Source organism: Cucurbita pepo, chromosome LG01 (assembly GCF_002806865.2).
Source record: "Cucurbita pepo subsp. pepo cultivar mu-cu-16 chromosome LG01, ASM280686v2, whole genome shotgun sequence".
In the NCBI taxonomy this organism is placed as follows: Eukaryota; Viridiplantae; Streptophyta; class Magnoliopsida; order Cucurbitales; family Cucurbitaceae; genus Cucurbita; species Cucurbita pepo.
The window spans coordinates 4,797,148-4,820,225 of record NC_036638.1 but is presented as its reverse complement, the minus strand read 5'-3'; the positions used below and the strand labels follow the sequence as shown (position 1 = coordinate 4,820,225).

Sequence of the window (23,078 nt, the reverse complement as noted above, 5' to 3'; positions counted from 1 at the left end):
TAGCAAGAGATCTTTTATAGTAAGCACTACAGCAAAGATTTTTAGCCAGATTTAAAACATAGTCATGATGTAATAGAGTTTCAAAGAAAAGCAACCTTATATGCAAGGGGCAAATCTTTTAATATTTCAATGATCAAATTACCCACATAAGAATTGCAAAATGGATTAAACATATAGAAAAGATTACCTCAGAAGATTCTTGAGAAATTGTATGCAAGGGGCAAATCTTTCGCATTCGTTTCGTCACAATTATAGCTGGAGACCAGAAATATGTCAACTAAACATGATTAAGATTATATTTATGGCCAGTTTTCAAGCATACAAAGTATATTCCCATATGAGAACCAGCCTTATAAAATTGAATTTCCCAACCAAAACTGCAGTTTTGCTCGACACCAGCTTCACAATCTACAAGTTTTGTGTTGAAACTAAAATTTCTCTCTTCCACACTCTGGAGTCATTCAAAGTCTTCAACCATTGAAACTGGCAACAAATTTCTAGATTTCTGTAATGAATTTACATATCTTCCCAATCTCGATGTCTTATTAGTTAAATGTTTCGTCTTGAAACACTTTCCATGAGTGCCATATCCTAACTACTTCATAAAGCGTTTTCCTTTCTTAAAGCATCTAGCCTTTCCTTCATTTTTTTACTCTGCTCAAAGTTTGCCTTTCGTTTCAGAGCTTTCTGTGAACAGAAATAGAAAGTGTCATTTTAGATGGAAAAAGGAGCAGGTCTACAAAAGAAACGAAGGAAAATTAAAGTGTAGAAACAGAAAACTTACTTCCTGCCTGAAACATCGATCAAGCTTAATTTTGAGATCTGTGCATTCACCCAAAAATTTTGCAATGGGATGGTCTAGATGACACTTTTGAAACTCCTCAATAATCTGTACAAGTGATGGAAAGAGAAGAGCAGGAAAATTATAGTTCTTAAAAACTGGTTTCCGGTAACAAAATCACATAACAGTAGGGAATTTTGGGCTTTAGTAAACTACTGGAAGATTTTCTTGCTCTAACTCGACCTCTAACTCTATACAACATTTGGTTGTTAAGAAACCCAAAAGATTTTAATAACTTAATAGGTGGGCATCATGTAATTAGAACTTATTTTACCAATGATCACCAAGGAAATCTATAGAGATTCTCTTGCGAGTTAGTTGATAAATTTTAGTTCCTACCGCAATTTCACAGCCGTAAGTTCACTGCACCGGACCACCTACTTAACACGGTTCAACTAATTATAACTCCAGACTCATCATTTGAATTCCATCAGCATAAAACTGAACGAGATGTCAATTATTCAGCCCTTCATTGAATAGAGGTGACTTGAATTCATCATTAGAATGGGTGTGCGAATTCAAGAAGGGTAACCTGGAGTTCAAGCTAAGATTTTCTTTTTCTTTCTTGAAAGCATACAGCATAATAAAAAAATTCGAAAGTGAAATGAAGGTCAAGTCCAACCATCTCGAGGAATTCAACTATATATATATATATATATTAAGAAAACATAGTTTCGAACTCACTTCAGCACACATCGGGTGCTTATGCAAAGTTAGAGGAGGATGCATATTCACTTATGAGATCCACAGCAACCTGCAACAAAGTAGTTCATAAAAAACCCAAAATCGTTTTCAGAAACCACACAATCATTGCATCGATTTCGTTTCAGAGAGAAGAGAATGGATGCGGATGTTTAAGATTCCGATTCAAACTATTATCTAAACAAATCCATTAGCGGTTATACAATTTCAATCGAAATATAGGGTTTTCATATCCACTTCCGGAGAATCACTACGATTATTTTTGGCCATAGAATCAGTGCTATTTTAGAACTGACGATCTACAAAAACGCATATGAATCAAATCGATGAAGAAGAAGATTCAAATCAAGAAACCCAACCTGTGAAAAGCATGAAAAATCTGATCCCGAATTGAGAACGGCCAGCTTTCGTTCTATGTCTATACAAAAATACTAGAAACCATATATATATATATATATATATATATATATATAATGTTACAGATTTAAAAAGAAATAATTTTTATAAAGAAAATATATAATTATATATTTTATATATTTCGGTAATTACTTTTCTTTTTTTTTTTTTACTATTTATGAAATTAAATAAAATCCTAAACATAAAATGGCAGTTGTCTTTTTCGATGTGTACAGAAATGTCCCAAACCCCTGATTCTCTGTTTTCTAGGGTTTAACAGTTCATCTTCTTCATCGTCCCTCTGCTCTCTCTCGCCGTAGAATCATGTCACTATACCGCCTCCTCCTCCGCTCTCTCCGCCGCACTTCAACCTCGCCATCGCATTCTCGAGCTCTGAGCATTGGTCCTCTCAGTCAACATCTGCAGACCCCGATTCTTCCATCCTCGCAAAGCTCTTCTCTTATTTCGCTTCTCCATGCCCGCTCATTTGCTTTTTCCTCCGCCGAAGAAGCTGCTGCCGAAAGACGCCGTAGAAAGCGCCGTCTTCGTATCGAACCCCCTCTCCATGCTCTTCGCCGCGACAACTATCCGCCCCCTCAGCGTGATCCTAATGCTCCTCGTCTTCCTGACTCCACATCCGCTCTTGTGGGGCCTCGTCTGAGCCTTCACAATCGTGTTCAATCCCTAATTCGTGCCGGTGATCTTGATGCGGCTTCTGCTGTCGCTCGCCACTCTGTGTTCTCGAACACCCGGCCCACGGTTTTCACTTGTAACGCTATTATTGCTGCCATGTATCGGGCCAAGAGGTATGGTGATGCGATTGCACTGTTTCAGTTCTTCTTTAACCAGTCGAATATAGTTCCCAATGTTGTGTCGTATAATAATTTGATTAATGCTCATTGCGATGAGGGTCGTGTTGATGTGGGTCTTGAGATTTATCGCCATATTATTGCAAATGCTCCGTTTAGTCCTTCGGCAGTAACTTATCGGCATTTGACCAAGGGATTGATTGATTCTGGGAGGATTGGGGAGGCTGTGGATCTTCTGCGGGAAATGTTGAATAAAGGGCATGGGGCTGATTCGTTGGTTTATAATAATTTGATTTCCGGGTTTCTAAATTTGGAGAATTTGGAGAAGGCGAATGAACTGTTTGATGAGTTGAAGGAGAGGTGTTTGGTGTATGATGGAGTTGTGAATGCTACGTTCATGGATTGGTTCTTTAATAAGGGGAAAGCAAAGGAGGCCATGGAATCGTACAAGTCATTGCTTGATAGGCAATTCAAGATGATTCCAGCCACTTGCAATGTGCTGTTGGAGGTTTTGCTCAAGCATGGGAAGAAAACGGAGGCTTGGACCTTATTTGATCAGATGTTGGATAATCACACTCCTCCAAATTTCCAAGCAGTCAATTCAGACACGTTTAACATAATGGTTAATGAGTGCTTTAAGCTTGGTAAGTTCTCAGAAGCAGTAGAGACTTTCCGGAAGGTGGGAACTCAACCAAAGTCGAGGCCTTTTGCGATGGACGTTGCAGGGTATAACAATATTATTGTAAGGTTTTGTGAGCATGGAATGATGGAAGATGCAGAGACTTTCTTTGCTGAGCTTTGCTCGAAGTCCTTGTCCCCTGATGTCCCAACTCATAGGACATTGATCGAAGCTTATTTAAAGCTTGAGCAGATTGATGATGTATTGAAAGTTTTCAACAGAATGGTCGATGTAGGTTTGAGAGTCGTAGCTAGCTTCGGAAACAGGGTATTTGGCGAATTGATTAAGAATGGCAAGGCAGTTGAATGTGCTCAGATTTTAACAAAAATGGGAGAGAGGGATCCTAAACCAGATCCCACATGCTATGATGTGGTGATTAGAGGGCTATGTAATGAAGGTGCTCTCGATGCTAGTCGGATGTTGCTTGACCAGGTAATGAGGTACGGTATTGGCCTCACTCCCTCACTTCAGGAATTTGTTAAAGAGGTATTTGTAAAGGCCGGCCGGAATGAAGAGATTGAAAGACTGTTAATGATGAACAGAGGGGGACATGCCCCTTATCGCCCCACGTCTGGACCCCCAAGAATTTCACAATCGCAGGTCCCTCAATTTAGAGGAAGTTACGGCCCTTCAGCACCTCAAATGACAGGCCCCAACTATTTTCAATCAGGATCAGTTCAAATGACAAGACCACAACAGCCATCATCAGGTCCACCGCCTTCAATGGAAAAACAGCAGCAGCATTCACAACCCCCCCAAATGGCTGGGCAGGCAGTAGCTTGATTCTTTGCTTCCCAGGTTATTGGAGGATGATATTGTCAAATTTTGACTTTGAGTTCAACGCAATACTGCGATGAATTACATACCACCTCTTTGTGCCACTTGTCCTCTTATTCAAGCTTTCTTGTTAGTACGTGGATTTTGCAATATCCATGGTGACTGCCTGAGATATTATGTGTTTACCTATATATTAAGGTAGATTCCCTTGTTACACTATTTAAACTCACAAATTTATTAATAATATTTTGACTCAATCATTTGAGACATCATTACAGATCTGTAACAATGCAATATCCTTGGAATGCAGGGCATAGTTTCTACTTCCAAACTATAATGGGAGAATCTAAGAACACATTCTTACATCTATGTCGTTTTTTATGCTGTCTAGTAAAAAGCAAGAGAACATCAATCAAGCTCATAAAAAATAAAATGGAGTAGATATCAAATCTTCCATAGTAGTATCGGTCGACCAGGCTCGATCACCAACTCGCCTGTCTATACAAATCTTGTTAAACAAGAGATGAGAAATTTAGATGGAGCAAATAGGCAATGAATAAAATAAAAATAAATTACTACACTACATTTTTCCTTCTTTGAAGGATTCAATTCTTGCGGGAGTATCTCTCAAAAGGGGAACTCAAATCTCTTAACAAAAATCTATACATTTGAACCAAAACTGAATCATTCTTCCACCAATGTAGATGGGCATCTATAACAAAATGTGCCACCAAAGCCTAGGAACTTGGTCGATCCATCCCGCCACCCCACCCAAAAGAGATAAAAAGAAAAAGAACAACAGACGTGTCTGCTTTTAACTAGAATGTTCAAAAATTCATTACTGATGAGGTCAGGTTAAGCAAGGTCTCCAGGGTAGATGGAGCGAACTTTCGAGCAAAGAGGTAACAAACAGTAGTCGTTTCGGAATTATATAGGCACTCTGTCCCATTATTTCTTATAGATTCTATAAAACTCTCAGTGACGTTAGCTGGTTCGTACATTGCAGGATGCGGGCCTCCCAACGACCAATCGACCCATGTCACCGTGCGATTTGAGTTCAGAGAACCATGAAACATGTTCAAGTAAGTAGGGATATAGTGCTCATCTGGGTAGCAAGCAGGCTTGCAGAAATTCTTAAACAGAGTGTAGTATCTGGTATCTGCAACAATATAAACGGCTAGACCACGGCTGATTTCAAACCACTGGGACCCTTTCCTCCAATGCTGGAGCTTAATATCTGGAAGCATTTTGCGACTATAGCGACCACGCCCGTACCTGGTCGGTTCATCATATGATTCTACAAAACTGTGGGCAGAGTTTATCAGATATTTGTAGACTGTTTGAAAGTTGTACACTGGGATACAGCTCTCAGAAAGCAGAACAAAACGTTCATTTGAAAAGTCAAGCAGGGCATTTGCTAGAAGGCGCCTCTCGGCATCAGCAAGTGATACTGAGCCCCAAGAAACATACTGCAAAAATGAAATGACCTTGTTCTTAAAAGAATTATGCGAGTAACTTGATCAAACTTTGGAGAATATGGAAGCAATGCTGAAATTTTCTATTCTAGATTGATAAAACATTGAGGTAAAGTAGTTATGCAATCAAAGCCAGCCACCATAGCAGAAGTTAGCAGAGTCCAAATACATTCTCTAGTCCATTCTTCAACAGTTTCAAAGAGCCAAAGTTCTAAACATGCCATACTAGAAACATTATTTCAAAGGCTTCAATACTTTTGCACGTATGGATCTCGATACATGCAAGAGAACGTACATTATTTTTGAGGTTTGTATTCCATATTATCTATGTCACTCTATCAATTAGTATCCAATGTTTACTTCTAATTTGCCTTCCAAAAGAAATGTACAGGATTCACAAAGGCATCACAAAGATGAGGAGGTAGAGAAACCACTTAACAAGTAAAGCTAGGATGAAATTTCCTGCCTCTGTAAAAGGATAGCCAAAACTGCAGATTTACCTCAACAATCTTTTAGAAGGGATTTTCCTCTAGAGTTTACAGCAGTTTGACATGGCAGACAACAGAATCATCGCATCAAACCCTTCAGTCTTGAGTTAATCATGCACTAATGCTTTCCTTTTGATATCATGAACGGTAAATCTTTTTATCAGACAAGGTTTAGTGTTCTAAAGCTCAATAAGATTTAGAAACCATGACCAAACGGATGAACTTAAGTTTAGGCCTATCAACTCTAGCATAGCTTTATTTCCTCAACCAAAAGGTCAAGAGGTTTAAACCGAACATGTTATCTATAATTTCAGATTGATGTATCTAATCACTTGTATTCTATCATTTTGGCACATTTTGCAGACATTGATTATACTAAACATGGCAGCAACAATGTAGAATCGCATAATATCAATACACAAGTTGAAAAAGGAGGGAAAAACCTGGCTGGGAATTTGGCGTCTGTAGAAAGCAGAGCTGCTGGTCACATTTAGCTCGTAGCCTGGTAGGGCATGCACATAAATAGAAAACAGCTTCTCATGGCCAGAAAAGAACCTCTCCCATAATGGCAGCATGGGCAGTGGTCCTCTGGTTAAGAACATGAAGGCCACTTTTGGTATCCTTTTGAAGGGATAGTAATCCTCTTTCTTTGACACCATTGAAGCTCTCCAGAAGAGCTCATCGTCAGACATGGTATGGGTCAAATTCTCTGGATGGATGAATAAATGGAAACTTGAACACTCCCTTCCCTTACACATGTCTGAACCACTACAGTTCTCTTCCACCAGAGTATTAGGAACAGAAAAATGATTGATTAGAGAATAAAGCTCAGTCTGTGAGGTGAAGTATCTGCTAATATGTGAAGTTGTTGCTAATCCAATGACAACTCCAGCCACAAAAACAACCAAAAATGACAGAATCTGCATCAGTTTGAGCAAACCAGGGTGCTTCTCTCCTTCATCCTTGTCCACCCTACACCGAGGCATTGCTGTTGAGACCCCAAAAACCGAAAATACAAAGCAGACGTTTCAGTTTCCCAGTTGATCCTTAAATCCTTAAAGACACAATCCAGCACCCAGTTTCTTGGATTTGATCAACAGGGAGATCGATGAACTGAGCAAAATCTACCAGAGTTCAGGCATTCGAGGGAATCCCAAGGGAAGAATCGTAATGTAAAAGCGTTGTGGTCAGATAAGAAACTACCCAAAAACAACAAACAGCGGGACGTGATCCTTCCCAAAATGGGCATAAAATGCGGAAACAACAAAGCAGGAAAAATCAAGAACACAATCGAAAAACCTCAAGAACAATGGGTTTGAATCTGCAGAAAAGGATCGAGCAGCAAGCGATCTGAAAACGAAAAACAGAGGCAATTGGAGGGAGATGAAGAAGTTAGAATCGCATTTGAAAGAGATGGGAAACTCAAAAACGCATCATTATCGAAACATAGTGAAATTGAGATGGGTGGGGTTGGTGGGCACACTGAGATTTGGGGGAAGAAGCCAAATGAAAATTGAAAATAAGAGATAGAAAGTGAGATTTTGGTCTCTCGGAAGTGGGTCTGGACACGGACAGAAACGGGTTCGAATTATTTTAATTTCTAGCGGAATTTTATGAACAGTTTCTTTAATGATTTTGGAAGGAAAAGATTGTGACGTGCGAAACGAGAGCGCTCTTATCGCCGGGTGGTGCCGAATCCGACGGCACCTCTTTCCACATGAGAAAGCCAAACCAACAGCTAAGAATATAATACAATTTTCTCTATGCTATTCTCTAAGCTAAACCATGTGTCTCATTTAATATCATCCCACATACACACAACANAGCCAAACCAACAGCTAACAATATAATACAATTTTCTCTATGCTATTCTCTAAGCCAAACCATGTGTCTCATTTAATATCATCCCACATACACACAACACGTCGCTAATCAATTATTACATTAAAAAAAACAATACATTTTATCTACACCAATTAGAGCATAACATTAATACACCACCTCTTTCTTTATTAGGTCAAATATTCAATTTTACATGGTTACCTTNCTTAAAAAACAATACATTTTATCTACACCAATTAGAGCATAACATTAATACACCACCTCTTTCTTTATTAGGTCAAATATTCAATTTTACATGGTTACCTTTATTGTACTTCAATTGAATACATCTTTCCGTTAAAAACCTGCCTATAAACCAAAAACACATTCAATTAATGTCAATCTAAATCATTACCAAAATATGTACCTAGTCAACTAAAAAGTTGTGTTCATACCACGACAGATTCAAATTTATGACTTTTTAGTTCATAATACATGTATTTACGTTAGTTGAATATGTCCAGTTATTCTATTTGGTCCATATACTTTAAAAACTATCTAATAGATCATTTTGGATTTAACCGATCTTATTATGTTTTCAAATTCACAAATCTACGAACATTCATAAAATTTAAAATTTATGATCTTACTATACATTCAATTTTTTATCTAATAGATCAATTATTTTTTTTAAATTTTGTACCCATTTGAGATCTATTTACCTAAAATTGAAAGTCCACCACCATANTCACCTCTTTCTTTATTAGGTCAAATATTCAATTTTATATGGTTACCTTTATTGTACTTAAATTGAATACATCTTTCCGTTAAAAACCTGCCTATAAACCAAAAACGCATTCAATTAATCTCAATCTAATCATTACCAAAATATGTACCTAGTCAACTAAAAAGCGAGAGATTCAAATTTATAACTTTTTAGTTCATAATACATGTATTTACGTTAGTTGAATATTCCCAGTTATTTACCTATTTAGACTTACGAAACTACGTATGTCTATTTGGTCCATATACTTTTAAAACTATCTAACAGATTATTTTGGATTTAACCGATCTTATTATGTTTTCAAGTTCACAAATCTACGAACATTCATAAAATTGAAAATTTATGATCCTACCATACATTCAATTTTTTATCTAATAGATCAATTAATTTTTTTAAATTTTGTACGCATTTGAGATCTATTTACTTAAAATTGAAAGTCCACCCAATACATTTTAAAATTTAAGAACTAAATTTATAATTTAATGTTAGAAATATAATAGATAATAGAAATTAAATTAAATTAAATGCACAGATTTATTAGTTTTTTTTTTTTTTTTTTTTTTTNAATAATGGACTTATATTTTTTAAAAGATCAATCCAACTATAAAACATTGGGCCATGGGTCTTCCCTCTTGGGCCAATAATACTGAAGCCCAAATAACGTAATCTTCTTATTTGGGCCAGTTTCGGCCCAACTCAATGACGAGAGCCGAGTCGAGGATTAGTAAATGAATTTGAATAATGCAACTGACGTGGNTGACTTATATTTTTTAAAAGATCAATCCAACTATAAAACATTGGGCCATGGATCTTTCCTCTTGGGCCAAGAATACTGAAGCCCAAATAACGTAATCTTCTTATTTGGGCCAGTTTCGGCCCAACTCAATGACGAGAGCCGAGTCGAGGATTAGTAAATGAATTTGAATAATGCAACTGACGTGGCTATTACGTTGATTGTGAAACAAAAGTCAATTTTTATTAGTTAGAAATTATTATTAATTTAATTCGAATAAAAAAATTTGAATGTTCAAAAATTAAATAGAGTATTTTAAAGTATATACAGCCAAATAATATACAATTATTATTTATTTATGATCTGTTACATCAGATCGGGAGCTAAAAGAAAAAAAAAAAAAAAAAAAAAATGTGGCAGGCAGCCCCTAATGTTTTGACATATTTGATTTAGTTAATAATTATTATTATTTTCTTTTTTGAGAAGGAACATACAAATTTGTTCTTATTATTTTTTGTCAATAATAATATTAATAATGAAGACAATACATGGGGCGGCTCCCATCCAAACGACAAAGTCTTGCAATCATTTATGGCGGTTCTAATTTATTATAATTATTGTCGTTTTATTTATGTATTTTTTTTTAATAATGAAAAACTACACCCACATTTATTCTATACTAATTTGGTATGTTTCAAAAATAATGAAATAAATGTAATATTCTAAATAAGGATAAATTTGAAAATTAATAAAATTACATTAATTATCTAATAAAAATTTCGAATTCCCTACACAATTAATTCATAACATTTTTCATTTATTTATTAAATAAATATATAATAAGTCGAAATAATTATGGAACATTTTTTTAATTGAGAGAAAATATATGTTAATTTAATATATTATCTTATATGACTTTTTTTAATATAAATTTATTTTTGAACATTAAAAAATTAAATTAAATTAATATATCAAATACCGACTAAACGTTGAAAAATAAGTAAAAGAAAACCTTTACTTTTGTAAAGTTGACAAATTCCCTAATATATGGATATAAAGAAAAGAGTGAGTTATTCTCACGCCATTTATACCTTATAAATAAATTTATTTAAATTTTTTGAGATTTTAAAATAAAGTAACAAAAAAACAAGAATTTGCGTGGACAATTTCAAAACTACGAGAAACTTTAGATGATTCTTTTTTTATTCGTATTTATTTTCCGAAATCAAACAACTCATTAGTTTGTTGTTTTTTTTGATGACCCATCACGATACGACATCTCTCGAATCTAGCAAAAGCATTTTTCATCGCCAATAATCTTTGTGTTTCTTCTATCTACATAATTTTCAAACAAGATTTTAATTACATAAATGCTATGAGAAGCAAGAAAGTCCCACGTATATTTTCTCTACAAATTTAAATTCCAATAATTCAATAATCATTCGTTCAATGATTTTGTTGAATTTGCTTGTTCAATTATAAGGTTAATTTTAGCTTCGTAATTTTTTTTAATGATTTCTTAAGACATTAGTTATTTGATAGACGTAAGTATTGTTTGGGGATCTCGCCTTTTTGTGTATTGTTCTTTTCTTAAACATTGTTATAGGCGAATGTTCATAAATACATTGCAAACACAATAATAACATAATTGAAACAGAAAACAAAACAATACTTGATCTATCTAATAAACACGTTGTCTAAGTGCGGAAGCTAACTAACGATACTTGATTTCATAGCCTCCTTAGCTAACACCGTCACTTATACATAAGGTTATTGCCTTTACTTCGAAAAATGTTATATATAGAATTAGTATTTAAAAATAATCAGTAAATCACTCTATTATTGGGGTCGAAAAATGCAATCTTATACAACATACTTGATCACGGATGAAACTTACTGTTATATATATATATAATTAATAAACTTAAAAGCGTGATGAGGTTGAGAGTGGGAATTATGTTGTGGATAAAGTTGGGCCCCACCCATGGTCCATTGACGTCCTTGTCGTTTTTACNAAAAAATTAAATTAAATTAATATATCAAATATCGACTAAACGTTGAAAAATAAGTAAAAGAAAACCTTTACTTTTGTAAAGTTGACAAATTCCCTAATATATGGATATAAAGAAACGAGTGAGTTATTCTCACGCCATTTATACCTCATAAATAGATTTATTTAAATTTTTTGAGATTGTAAAATAAAATAACAAAAAAACAAGAATTTGCGTGTAGAATTTCAAAACTACAAAAAACTTTAGATGATTCTTTTTTTATTCGTATTTATTTTTCGAAATCGAACAATTCATTAATTTGTTGTTTTTTTTTATGACCCATCACGATACGACATCTCTCGAATCTAGCAAAAGCGTTTTTCATCGTCAATAATCTTTGTGTTTCTTCTATCTACATAATTTTCAAACAAGATTTTGATTACATAAATGCTATGAGAAGCAAGAAAGTCCCACCTATCTTTTCTCTACAAATTTAAATTCCAATAATTCAATAATTTTGTTGAATTCGCTTGTTCAATTATAAGGTTAATTTTAGCTTCGTAATTTTTTTTGAATGATTTCTTAAAACATTAGTTATTTGATAGACGTAAGTATTGTTTGGAGATCTCGCCTTTTTGTGTATTGATCTTTTCTTAAACACTGTTATAGACGAATGTTCATAAATACATTGCAAACACAATAATAACATAATTGAAACAGAAAACAAACAATACTTGATCTACCTAATAAACACGTTGTCTAAGTGCGGAAGCTAACTAACGATACTTGATTTCGTAGCCTCCTCAGCTAACACCGTCACTTATACATAAGGTTATTGCCTTTACTTCGAAAAATGTTATATATAGAATTAGTATTTAAAAATAATCAGTAAGTCACTCTATTATTGGGGTCGAAAAATGCAACCTTATACAACATACTTCATCACGGATGAGACTTACTTTTCATGACTATTTCTCAAGTTATATATATAATTAATAAACTTAAAAGCGTGATGAGGTTGAGAGTGGGAATTATGCTGTGGATAAAGTTGGGCCCCACCCATGGTCCATTGACGTCCTTGTCGTTTTTACATTTAATTATAAAACTTTAATGCATTTATTTTCAAAATCACGTCCATCTGCCAATTTTTAGCTTTTCAGTTGAATTACAAAGAAATCGAACCATACATCTTTAAATTATAATTAATATTTATTCATAATATATATATATTTATTTATTGAAGTAAACTTATTATACAAGATTCTTAAAAACTTGTGATTCAACTCATTTATAGTATGATGTAATATGTTCTGCCACACATTTTATAGATACATTTTTGTATGTTTTTTTAGTGAATAATTTATTTATTATTTAAATTTTATTCTCTAAAGTTGTCTGATTATTTTATTTTAGTTCCAAATATTGCAATACTTTTTTATTCCCTAAACTTTTGTATTTATTATTATTATTTTTTTTATTTTTATAAAAGCTCTCGAGATAAAATTGAAAAAGGAATTAAGAGGTTTTTAGTTAAATGAGACAAAAAAACTTAATTCATACTCTATAACCTAACGTTAGACTCCCAAAACCCGAGATACATGCTACATAATGGATCANTAGCCTTCAAATAGACTCCCAAAACCCGAGATACATGCTACATAATGGATCAAGACAAAAAGACAAAAATACCCTCTTTAATATATCATACAGAGGATAAAATTGGAAAGTAATAAAGTTATATCAAAATTATTAAAAAAAATATGAATAATAATTTGATGTCCTCCGTTCTCATATCACTAGCTAAGAGTGTCGAGATGCTACACCTTCTGTCATGGTTGCTAAAATGTTTTGGGACATCATCGAGGCACTACCCAACTTTGGGGNTATGAATAATAATTTGATGTCCTCCGTTCTTCATATCACTAGCTAAGAGTGTCGAGATGCTACACCTTCTGTCATAGTTGCCAAAATGTTTTGGGACATCATCGAGGCACTACCCAACTTTGGGGGATTCATTTGTTAGACGAACACGACTCTTCACAATGACATGATATTGTCCATTTTGAACATAATCTCTCGTGACTTTGCTTTGGGTTTCCCCAAAATGCCTCATAACAATGGAAAGAGTCTTCTCTATTTATAAACCCATGATCATTCACTAAATCAGCGATGTGGAACTTTCATCATCTAACATCATTTAGGGAAATTTTAACCTAAAACAAACTTTATGACTCGTGAGCTTGGACGAAAGTTTTGAAGCCTATGGAAGAGATGCTCATGCTCACATTTGGCACATGATAGTTTTAATATTCCTCTTACGACATGCTCACAATACTTATTTGCATCTTAAGAAAATTTTCAATAAGTCGTCTAACATAGAATTGCTTCAAGAAAAACACGTTTAATTATTAAATTTCTATAATTGAGCTATCATAAAGGAGTTGATATAAGGAGTGGTTTTCAATTATTTTAAATTTTTCGAATTGCTCTCATTTCGGTCACAATTTTTTTAAAATTACTATTTTAGTCCGTATTGTTATTTTGCCATCAACTTTTTTATTTAGTTCTCTTGTGTGTATTAACATCGGCATAAATTTGATTAAAATATAAATTCGCTACGGTATAAGAGCCAATTTTAAAGGGCAGAACAGGAATACCACATAAGACCAAATAATTACTATTAAAAAAATAAAAGAAATCAAAATAGACATTTTAAAATATAATTACAGGAAAAAAAGAAACCAAGATAAAAGCAAATTTATAAGTCCAATGATTAAAACTAAATATAAATATAAATTTAATTTTAAATTGTTTTATTGTTTGTGTTTAATAAGATTTTTTTTATAGAAAAATTAAATAAATTATTAACTAGTCTTATGTAATATGTCATTAATATTTTTAACATTTGGATCCATTAATTTTTTTAAAAATCAAATATGTGTAGAATTTATTAGCATAAAAATATTCAGACCAATTTTGACCATCCAACCCAAACCATAAAAAATAAGGTTGTGATAATTTTTTTTAATTTGAGTTCAGTTGAATTTTTAGAAAATAAAAAAATTCGAGTCAGGTCCATGAATTTGACATTCTTTTAATTGGGTCAACTTGAAAATAAGGTTATAATCTAACCCAACCATATCAAAGCTTATTATAAATATTAAGAATATTAAGGTTTTATAAACGATAGTAGTGATGAGTTGTGACGTGTGAATGTTTAATATTTGAATAAGATTTTAATTATAAGTAGATTTGTTTAAAATATTTAAAAACAACAACTAAATAAATAAGTCTAAAAATTTGTAGTTAAAAAAAAGAGTATATAATTAATTAGAGGTAAAATATGTTTGGTTTGAGATGAACATGAGCGAGGGTTCAAATCAGAGACAAAAGGAATGGATCACGAGATTTGTAATTTAATTAATAAAAAGGAAAGGGATCACATTCCTGTTTATATTTTTTTGGTTGTTTGCTATCCAAAATAATTTTAGATTAAGTTGATCGATGGGTGAGGTGAGCTGGCATTTGCGACGTCAGGGGGATCCTGCGTCAAACTTTCTTAACAGGACTAATCCTCACGCCACAAACTTTCTTCTCTCTCTCTCCCATGAAAGATTCATACTGCAAAACCGTCTCAGAACTTACCTTTCTCCATTCCATCTTCCTCCATCCCACCTCCTCATCCCATTCATTTCCCTCTTTCTGATCGTTTTCCAAGGCCTGCGAAGCTTGTTACTCGACACGCCACTCATCCGATGGACGAGAGTTCAGAGAACGCCCGCGAAATTGATGGCTCTGAGAGGCAGGTGGAATCGCTGTTCTCACAGGATCGAGATTCTATATCGATGACGCTAGGGGAGCCACTATTGCGTTCCAGTACTGCTAGGATCAGCACCACCTCTCAGCTCGCCATTGTTGGTTCCAATATCTGTCCGATTGAGAGTCTTGACTATGAGTATGCTGTTTATGTTCCTTACTTTTTTTTTTTTTTTTTTTTAATTTCTAACAAANTTCTTTGCGTTTGGGATTATGCGGTGGATGATATCATTTTTGGTTAATTGGATTCTACTGTTCATAATTCAACTTCTCCTCTTTGTTTTCCTTCCGATTGCTGTGTTTTTTTTCCTGAAAAGTTCTGCATGTTATTTTGTTTTCCAACAATGTAGGGTATGGGAAAAGCGCTTCTCATGTGTATGGTTTGGTTCTGTTTTTATCTTTTGTGCTCAATTATCAGATGATCTTGTATGGTATGTTGTAAGAAATGCTCATTTTCCGTGAATTCTTCTTGTTTGCATCTAATTGTCTAACTAACTTTGTTGAATTGGAAATTGATGCATAAACTGGCCTACGCAAAAAACAGGGTATCCTGAGTGATATTTTCAGTAGTCAACAGAAATTCTTTTCTTTGGGATTTGGATTTGCCATTGGTTGGATGTCTTGGCCTTTTATTTTTGAAATTCCTCTGGAAGTATGTTGGATTAGTGACCTATTAAGCTATTCCAAGAGGATGGTTGCCTTGTTAGTTCTTCTGCTATTTAACTTTTCTTCTGTGAATAAATGTAGAAAGAGAGTTGTTATTTAATAATTTGTTTTGAGTACGTATGACTTCTCTGTATAGTCTTAATTCCTGTATTTTTCTAACTCTGAGAGTTATTTCCCTTTTGTTCATTTCATCTGTGTTTTATTAACTATATTCAACTTGAAATAAGTAAAAATTTGCATGATCATAGAAAATTATGCTTAATTACAACTAAAAAAAAAAAAAAAATGCAAAAATGACCTCTTTATTCTTTTATCTTGGACTACTAGATTTTCACAATCTAAAACTTTCTGTGGTGTTCTTGTTTTCTACTGTTCTGTTAGGAATGCAAATAATGTTTTAGATAGGCTATTTTGATTCTAAATAAATTCTTCACTCTTTTTTTTTTTTTACATTTGTAACAGGATTATTGAGAATGACCTTTTCATGCAAGACTGGAGGTCCAGAAGAAAGATCGAGATATTTCAGTATGTTATCCTCAAATGGGCACTGTGCCTTCTTATTGGTTTGGTTACAGGACTCGTTGGCTTCTTCAACAACATAGCTGTTGAGAATATTGCTGGTCGTAAACTTCTGCTGACGAACAATCTCATGCTCCAGGAAAAGTAAGCTTTGAGTGACATGCAGTTTAGTATTCGATTCACATAGCATGAAAGAATTTTACAAGGCTATGTTCAAGTCTTCAAATAGAATTTGTGATAATGAGTGCTCTCTGTCCCTTACAATTCAATACAAAGGGGTTAGGTACTCCAATAATTATGTTATGTATGATTCTTTTATAATAACGTTAAGAAGGACATAAGTGAATAAATTAATTTTGATCTGATGGCTTAAGCATTTAGGATTTGTTGTGTTGTACCTATAGTAACCGGCTTAATAGAGTAATAATATAAGAACTGTTTGAGTTTCTTGATCATTGTGTTCTTCCCTTTAAAATTAATAGTTTGCCTGTTACGCCTTCTTAATCAAGACATGGTCCAAGTTTGCATTAGGGGAATTCTTAGAACTTAAAAATAAATATAAGGTAATCCTGATCATGTGGTTTATACTTTCTGAGACCAGGTAATTGAGCACTTCTCCACTTTTCATGTCATGAGGTTTGAGGATTCAGGCACCTTCTCAATCAGTATTTGTTATCCAGCACAATGTTGTATTTTTCTTATACTGTGATTATCAAGTATACCAATTCATTGAGGAAAAAATTCTTTTACTGTAATTGATTTGAATGATCTCAAAATCTCACCGAACTGCAAAGTTGTTCACTTGGGTTCTATGATTTTTCTTGCTGCGTTTCTTTCTCCATATACCCATCTGAAATTTATGTGTCATTCATACACATTATATATTACACCAACTATGAGATGACCCTAGATTCTTTGCAGGTACTATCTGGCTTTTGCAGTATATGTGGGTTCCAATATTGTTTTAGCCTTTTCTGCTGCCGCACTCTGTGCCTATATTGCTCCTGCTGCTGCAGGTTCTGGCATACCTGAGGTGAAAGCATACCTCAATGGTATAGATGCTTATTCTATATTGGCTCCAAGTACCTTATTTGTGAAGGTAAGTCTCATTGCAGAAACATCCCATTTTCTCTTTCTCTTGAATCACCATCGCATATAGCAAAACTATTTTGAATGATCTAGGATCCTAAATGCTAAAGTATTTTCAGCCGATGCAAATAAAAGCTAGGTTATCATTGTGAGTGGAAACATGCATTAGTTTCTAAATAAGGAAACCTCTTAATACAATACACCATGTGATATGATCATCCTCATGTATCAATTATCCATCGCAAATATATCATCTATTATAATGCACACATGTATTAAGTGGATACACTATTTAACTTTAATGTCTATTATTTTTAACGAGAGAATTATTTCATTGAAAAAATGAAATATACGAAGGGCATTCTAAAAGGACTTGAAAATTTACTCCGTCCTAGAAAGATGTGCATGGAAAATTGTGTCTGAAGATTCCATAAAGTCCCTACGAACTTTCTGAGTGGTTCTTATATCAGTCCAACCAAATCATTGAAAAAGATCTGGTTCATGCGATCATGGGTCAAGTGGCTTTTCACGGTTTGAGTCCTTATTTTGATAAGGGCTCATTTACTGCAGAACCAGGTAGAAGAAAATGATTTTTTTTCTTATACTTCCTTTACTAAAGCAGAAATGGTTCGAACATTTGAGCTTCCAAAGATCTGTTTTGCTTTCTAAAAATAATTTTTCTTATTCTAAAACTCTTTTCCAAGGGAAGTTTGATGATTACTTTATGTAGACTTTCAATTTTATGATAAACTTCAATACCGGGAGTTTTTGGTGTGAGAAAATATCAGTAGCAAGACAAAGATTCTGAGGAGTTACATGAACTTCCAAATTTTGGTTATTTGAATTGTCTCCACTGAAAAGATGATACACCCCTCCACAGATTCACTTTTGCCAGGTGGATCCGGTTTAAAACATATTTTTGTCAGTTGGAGTTTTTACATACCACCACAAGGAGTGGCATTTTTGTTTTAGAGTTTCTGTTTTAATGTGTTAGTTTTAGTTGGTTGTCGATCCTTCGTCATGTAGTTTTATTGGTGGGTTAGTTTGTTGTTATGTTTAACCTTTGAATATTATTGAAACTGGAGTAAAAAAATTATCTTTTAAACCTGGGCGTCTTGGTATCTTAGATACTACTAGGCTAAGGACATCTCCATTTTTTCCTCCTCCTTGCTTATGCTTTTATATAGTCAATTGTATTTTTTCTCAAAAAATAACTATTAATAGTTATACATATTTTTCTAATGAATGATTAACCTTGTCCAGCATCCCCCCCCCCCCCCCCCCANAACAAAATAAGGTGTTCATTAAGGCTAATAAGACTGTCCTATTGCCAGTACCCTTGTGATGAGAATGTTATCTCAATTCGTTGTCTCACTCACTATTGCAGTTAAATCAGTTTGTATGACTCTGAAGGGCCGTCTTCTTTAGTAATTTAGATCTAAATGAACACTAAGAACTTGCTGTTTCTTTTTGCCTTGGCCTGCTGGTTCAAATTATTCTTTTATTTCGAAGTTCAGTGGATTTTCTACAACATCTCAAGGGGTTTTTCATTGGGTTTTTTGGGCTCATAAGTCAAGCTTATTGTGGATGATCTCAGTTTGAGCTTTACTTTCAGCATTTTGGTTGGAGAGGAATCAAAGGATTTCTGAAACCGATCTCTTTCATTGGTTCAGTCATTTTTGGTCTGCTAGATTAACAGCTTCTTCTTTGTGTTATCTTTTTAAGCTTTTTTGTCGGTTTTTTTCATTTCAAGATTTGTTTTGATTTGGGATGCTTTTATCTTTCCTTTATCTTTCTGTTTTATTCTCTCTCCCTTGTGGAGTTTGTATCTCTTGAGGATTAGTCTCTTTTAATTTTTTTCAATTAAAAGTTCCGTTTCTTGTTAAAAAAAGTTGACATTGATAAAATTGTAAACATTAATTGTAGGTAAGCAGTTCAAAGCCTCTCTCGTGTTTATGGTCCTTAGGAAATTGAGATCATCTTAAATTGGCGGCTGCTAACCATTATGATGATAAATTTTAGAAAATCTTTCAATAACGATGCGGGTTAACTTGGCAGATTTTTGGCTCTATATTTGCTGTTGCCGGTGGATTTGTTGTGGGTAAGGAAGGGCCCATGGTTCATACTGGTGCGTGCATTGCCTCATTACTGGGACAAGGAGGCTCTCGCAAATACCGCTTGACCTGGAAGTGGCTGAGATACTTCAAAAATGATAGGGACAGGCGGGATTTGATCACGTGTGGTGCAGCAGCTGGTGTGGCAGCTGCCTTTCGAGCTCCAGTTGGTGGCGTTCTCTTTGCACTTGAAGAAGCAGCTTCATGGTCTCTCTCTCTCTCTCTCTCTCTCTCTCTCTCTCTCTCTCTTTCCACAGCACCAAATTATTCATTTTTGGCTGCTCAGTTTTTAGTCAACCTCTAGGGATATTAGAGACAAACTTGATCTTAGAAAAGAAAATTCAGAGTCTAAACCTACATAGCTTAGTTTACTTGGCTAAGAGAGGAAATTTAAGTTGATAGAGATAAGATGCCGGAAGTTTTGACTCTTGATTTTACTCAATGTTAACCGTGGTCTTGTCTTTTTTGGCTTCCTCCGGTATCTTGATTTTACTGAATGTGTTGTACTGCTTTCACATTCACACGGAATCTATTTACTTTTTTTCTTAAACAATGAGGAACATTTGGAACGAAGGTAGGTTCAATTCTGTATCTTATTTACCAGGTACTGCTTATGAGGTTTTCATCTTCTCTCTCCATCATCATTGATAGATAATCTGTGTTGTTGAAATGGTAGGTGGAGGAGTGCTCTTCTCTGGAGGACCTTTTTCACTACTGCTGTAGTAGCCGTTGTCTTGAGGGGTTTCATGGAATTTTGCCGAGGGGGGCAATGTGGGTTATTTGGTGAAGGAGGTCTCATCATGTTTAACATTCATACAGAAAACTCCACTTATGGCACTCCAGATCTTATTGCAATTGTTTTACTTGGAGTTATTGGTGGTGTGTTTGGAAGCCTTTACAACTACCTCGTGGATAAGGTCCTTCGAACCTACAGCATCATAAATGAGTATGCTCCGAACTTTGTCTTTTACAATTGTGGGAGTAAAGTTAACTTCCTCTGTTTTTGTTTTAGACCATTTACAGTCCTGTTATTGTACAGTTTTGCCTTCACTGACAGTTGATATTATATTGCAGGAGAGGTCCTGGATCGAAAGTCATTCTTGTTGTTAGCATTTCCCTTTTGACAACATGTATCTCATTTGGTCTTCCTTGGCTCTCACAATGTTTACCTTGCCCACCTAACTTGGAAGACGAATGCCCAACCGTTGGTCGCTCAGGAAACTACAAGAATTTCCAATGCCCGCCTGGCCAATATAATGATCTTGCATCGCTATTTTTCAATACCAATGATGATGTCATCCGCAACCTGTTCACATCTGCTACTGACAAGCAATTTCAGCTCTCCTCACTTTTCATCTTCTTTACTTCTATCTATTTTCTTGGCATTATTACTTATGGCATTGCCGTGCCCTCGGGGCTCTTCATTCCTGTAATACTGGCAGGGGCCTCTTATGGTCGCATTGTAGGGAGATTATTTGGTTCAGTTGCCACTCTTGATGTCAGTCTCTATGCCCTTCTCGGAGCTGCATCCTTCCTTGGTGGCACTATGAGAATGACTGTTTCTCTATGTGTCATACTCCTTGAGCTTACTAATAACCTTTTGATGCTCCCATTACTTATGTTGGTTCTTCTAATTTCAAAGTCAGTGGCAGATATTTTTAATAAAGGTGTCTATGATCAGATTGTGAAGATGAAGGGACTACCTTTTATGGAAGCCCATGCAGAACCATTTATGAGGCAATTGGTCGCTGGTGGTGTGGCTTCTGGTCCCTTAATTACGTTCTCTGGGATTGAGAAGGTCGATAACATTATGCATGCTTTGAAAATGACGAACCACAATGGGTTTCCTGTAATTGATGAGCCACCTTTCTCAGATAGTTCAGAGCTTTGTGGGCTTGTTTTGAGGTCTCATCTACTTGTTTTGCTTAAAGAGAAAAAATTTACAAAGAAAAAGACGTCAATTAGATCAGAAATTTTGAGGAGCTTCAAAGCATATGATTTTGCTAAACCTGGTTCTGGCAAAGGAGTGAAACTGGAAGATTTGGACATCAACGAGGAGGAGATGGAAATGTTTGTTGATCTTCATCCCATCACAAATACGTCGCCTTACACAGTGGTAGAAACAATGTCTCTGGCTAAAGCAGCGATTCTCTTTCACGCTCTTGGCTTGAGGCACTTACTGGTGGTTCCGAAGACACCCGGGGTAAGAGATACTTCCTTGCGTTTTGCTATTATCAATGTGCAAACTTTGTCTCTGTGGCATACTATATTTGATTTTAGTCACTACACACCGTCTCTGCTTTATGATCACATATAATGTCGTCCAATGCATTTACCTTCATGCATTCATCCTTGGGGAAGGCAAGCTAGTTTGATCTCGGGGTCACTGCTATTCTGATCGATGATTTGGATATGGTGCCCTTTCCCTTTTCATCTTTATGCCTGAAATTCTTAGAAATTTGTAGAAGTTCTCGTGGTCTTTTAACTTTCCTGCTCGTTCTCTGCTATTAATACTTCACTAAATTATTCAACACAAACCTAACCTTACCACTTTTTCCTTTTGTTAATTTACATGATCAATTGAGGTGTATAAAGACAAGTATTTGATGCAATGATTCAACATTTTCTATTTAATTTTGTTTAGTCTAGCAATGATTTAGCAGTGGTGAATTTTTTTGCAGAGGCCTCCTATTGCTGGAATTCTTACAAGGCACGATTTCATGCCGGAATATATTCTGGGACTTTACCCGTATCTCAACCCTCATTAGTAGGAAAAATGATTCAAGATTTTATCAGTTACAACGCGATGGTGTCCTGAAATAATTTCTCCATGTGGAGCAAGCAAGGTTCGTCCCTTATTACTTTGCCTTCTGTTGAGTTCTTATTTTATGGGAGCAAAATTCATCAGTTGTTTTCAGCGTCTATACCATTCTGTTGGAAATTTTGAAGCGGCGTTATACTACACAAACAGACCTGCATATACAGAGCTGTTTAGTGGGTTTCTTTCCCCCCATTGTTTACATTTATTTTTACATGTCAATATCAACTCATTCAATCATTATTTGTACGAGTAGTCTTCCCCCGTTTCGGTTGATGCTCTCGAGAATAAAATGGTGTGTAATATATATCCTATTTCCCGAGCGAGCTATTAAATTTCTTCGACAGATTGTACCATTTTATTATGAGTTATCCACATTTTTTCTACTATCTATTTGTTATTATTATGTCATGTCAAATGAATTTATGAAGGCACGTTAGGTTATACTTAGTTAAACGTTAAATGACGTTAATCGTAGAAACGACCTTAAATTGTAAGTCAAAGTTTAGGTGAGAAGTAAATGAACAACCTCAAATTTGATAAATTAAAATAGAAAATAA

At 34.8% G+C, this 23,078-nt stretch overlaps 4 protein-coding genes across 5 annotated transcripts; 2 read left to right on the top strand and 2 right to left on the bottom strand.

The window, feature by feature from the left end:
• Positions 1 to 207: 207 nt before the first annotated feature.
• Positions 208 to 1,992, bottom strand: LOC111799863 (COX assembly mitochondrial protein 2 homolog). The gene is made up of 4 exons (XM_023683353.1): positions 1,903 to 1,992; positions 1,526 to 1,595; positions 785 to 889; positions 208 to 687 (listed from the first exon to the last, which is right to left on the bottom strand). Exons 2-4 carry the CDS (start codon positions 1,568 to 1,570, stop codon positions 601 to 603), a joined length of 237 nt encoding a protein of 78 aa, XP_023539121.1. The 5' UTR covers positions 1,571 to 1,595; positions 1,903 to 1,992; the 3' UTR covers positions 208 to 600.
• A 186-nt stretch (positions 1,993 to 2,178) lies between these two features.
• LOC111805290 (pentatricopeptide repeat-containing protein At1g10270-like) lies at positions 2,179 to 4,476 on the top strand. Its single transcript, XM_023690323.1, has one exon. It carries the CDS (start codon positions 2,264 to 2,266, stop codon positions 4,208 to 4,210), a length of 1,947 nt encoding a protein of 648 aa, XP_023546091.1. The 5' UTR covers positions 2,179 to 2,263; the 3' UTR covers positions 4,211 to 4,476.
• Positions 4,477 to 4,741: 265 nt separating this feature from the next.
• Positions 4,742 to 7,891, bottom strand: LOC111791208. The gene is made up of 2 exons (XM_023672467.1): positions 6,611 to 7,891; positions 4,742 to 5,673 (listed from the first exon to the last, which is right to left on the bottom strand). Exons 1-2 carry the CDS (start codon positions 7,151 to 7,153, stop codon positions 5,032 to 5,034), a joined length of 1,185 nt encoding a protein of 394 aa, XP_023528235.1. The 5' UTR covers positions 7,154 to 7,891; the 3' UTR covers positions 4,742 to 5,031.
• Positions 7,892 to 15,027: 7,136 nt separating this feature from the next.
• Positions 15,028 to 22,907, top strand: LOC111805567 (chloride channel protein CLC-c-like). Of its 2 annotated transcripts, XR_002816679.1 has the most exons (8): positions 15,028 to 15,451; positions 16,441 to 16,641; positions 17,419 to 17,596; positions 19,645 to 19,907; positions 20,377 to 20,646; positions 20,775 to 21,903; positions 22,382 to 22,546; positions 22,619 to 22,907. XR_002816679.1 is itself a non-coding variant. In XM_023690684.1 (7 exons), exons 1-7 carry the CDS (start codon positions 15,252 to 15,254, stop codon positions 22,466 to 22,468), a joined length of 2,328 nt encoding a protein of 775 aa, XP_023546452.1. In that variant the 5' UTR covers positions 15,028 to 15,251; the 3' UTR covers positions 22,469 to 22,907. The 2 variants fall into 2 exon arrangements, 1 of the variants encoding a protein (XP_023546452.1); XM_023690684.1 differs by having other exon boundaries at positions 22,382 to 22,907.
• Positions 22,908 to 23,078: the final 171 nt, after the last annotated feature.

Excerpts from the sequence above, each read along its gene's own strand:
- LOC111799863 (XM_023683353.1), bottom strand. The coding sequence starts at position 1,570 with ATGCATCCTCCTCTAACTTTGCATAAGCACCCGATGTGTGCTGAA. Across the intron at positions 890-1,525 it reads AGCACCCGATGTGTGCTGAA|ATTATTGAGGAGTTTCAAAA; the intron begins GTGAGTTCGAAA and ends TCACTTGTACAG. Across the intron at positions 688-784 it reads ATCGATGTTTCAGGCAGGAA|AAAGCTCTGAAACGAAAGGC; the intron begins GTAAGTTTTCTG and ends TTCTGTTCACAG.
- LOC111805290 (XM_023690323.1), top strand. The coding sequence starts at position 2,264 with ATGTCACTATACCGCCTCCTCCTCCGCTCTCTCCGCCGCACTTCAACC.
- LOC111791208 (XM_023672467.1), bottom strand. The coding sequence starts at position 7,153 with ATGCCTCGGTGTAGGGTGGACAAGGATGAAGGAGAGAAGCACCCTGGT. Across the intron at positions 5,674-6,610 it reads GACGCCAAATTCCCAGCCAG|TATGTTTCTTGGGGCTCAGT; the intron begins GTTTTTCCCTCC and ends TCATTTTTGCAG.
- LOC111805567 (XM_023690684.1), top strand. The coding sequence starts at position 15,252 with ATGGACGAGAGTTCAGAGAACGCCCGCGAAATTGATGGCTCTGAGAGG. Across the intron at positions 16,642-17,418 it reads AATCTCATGCTCCAGGAAAA|GTACTATCTGGCTTTTGCAG; the intron begins GTAAGCTTTGAG and ends GATTCTTTGCAG. Across the intron at positions 20,647-20,774 it reads ACCTACAGCATCATAAATGA|GAGAGGTCCTGGATCGAAAG; the intron begins GTATGCTCCGAA and ends ATTATATTGCAG.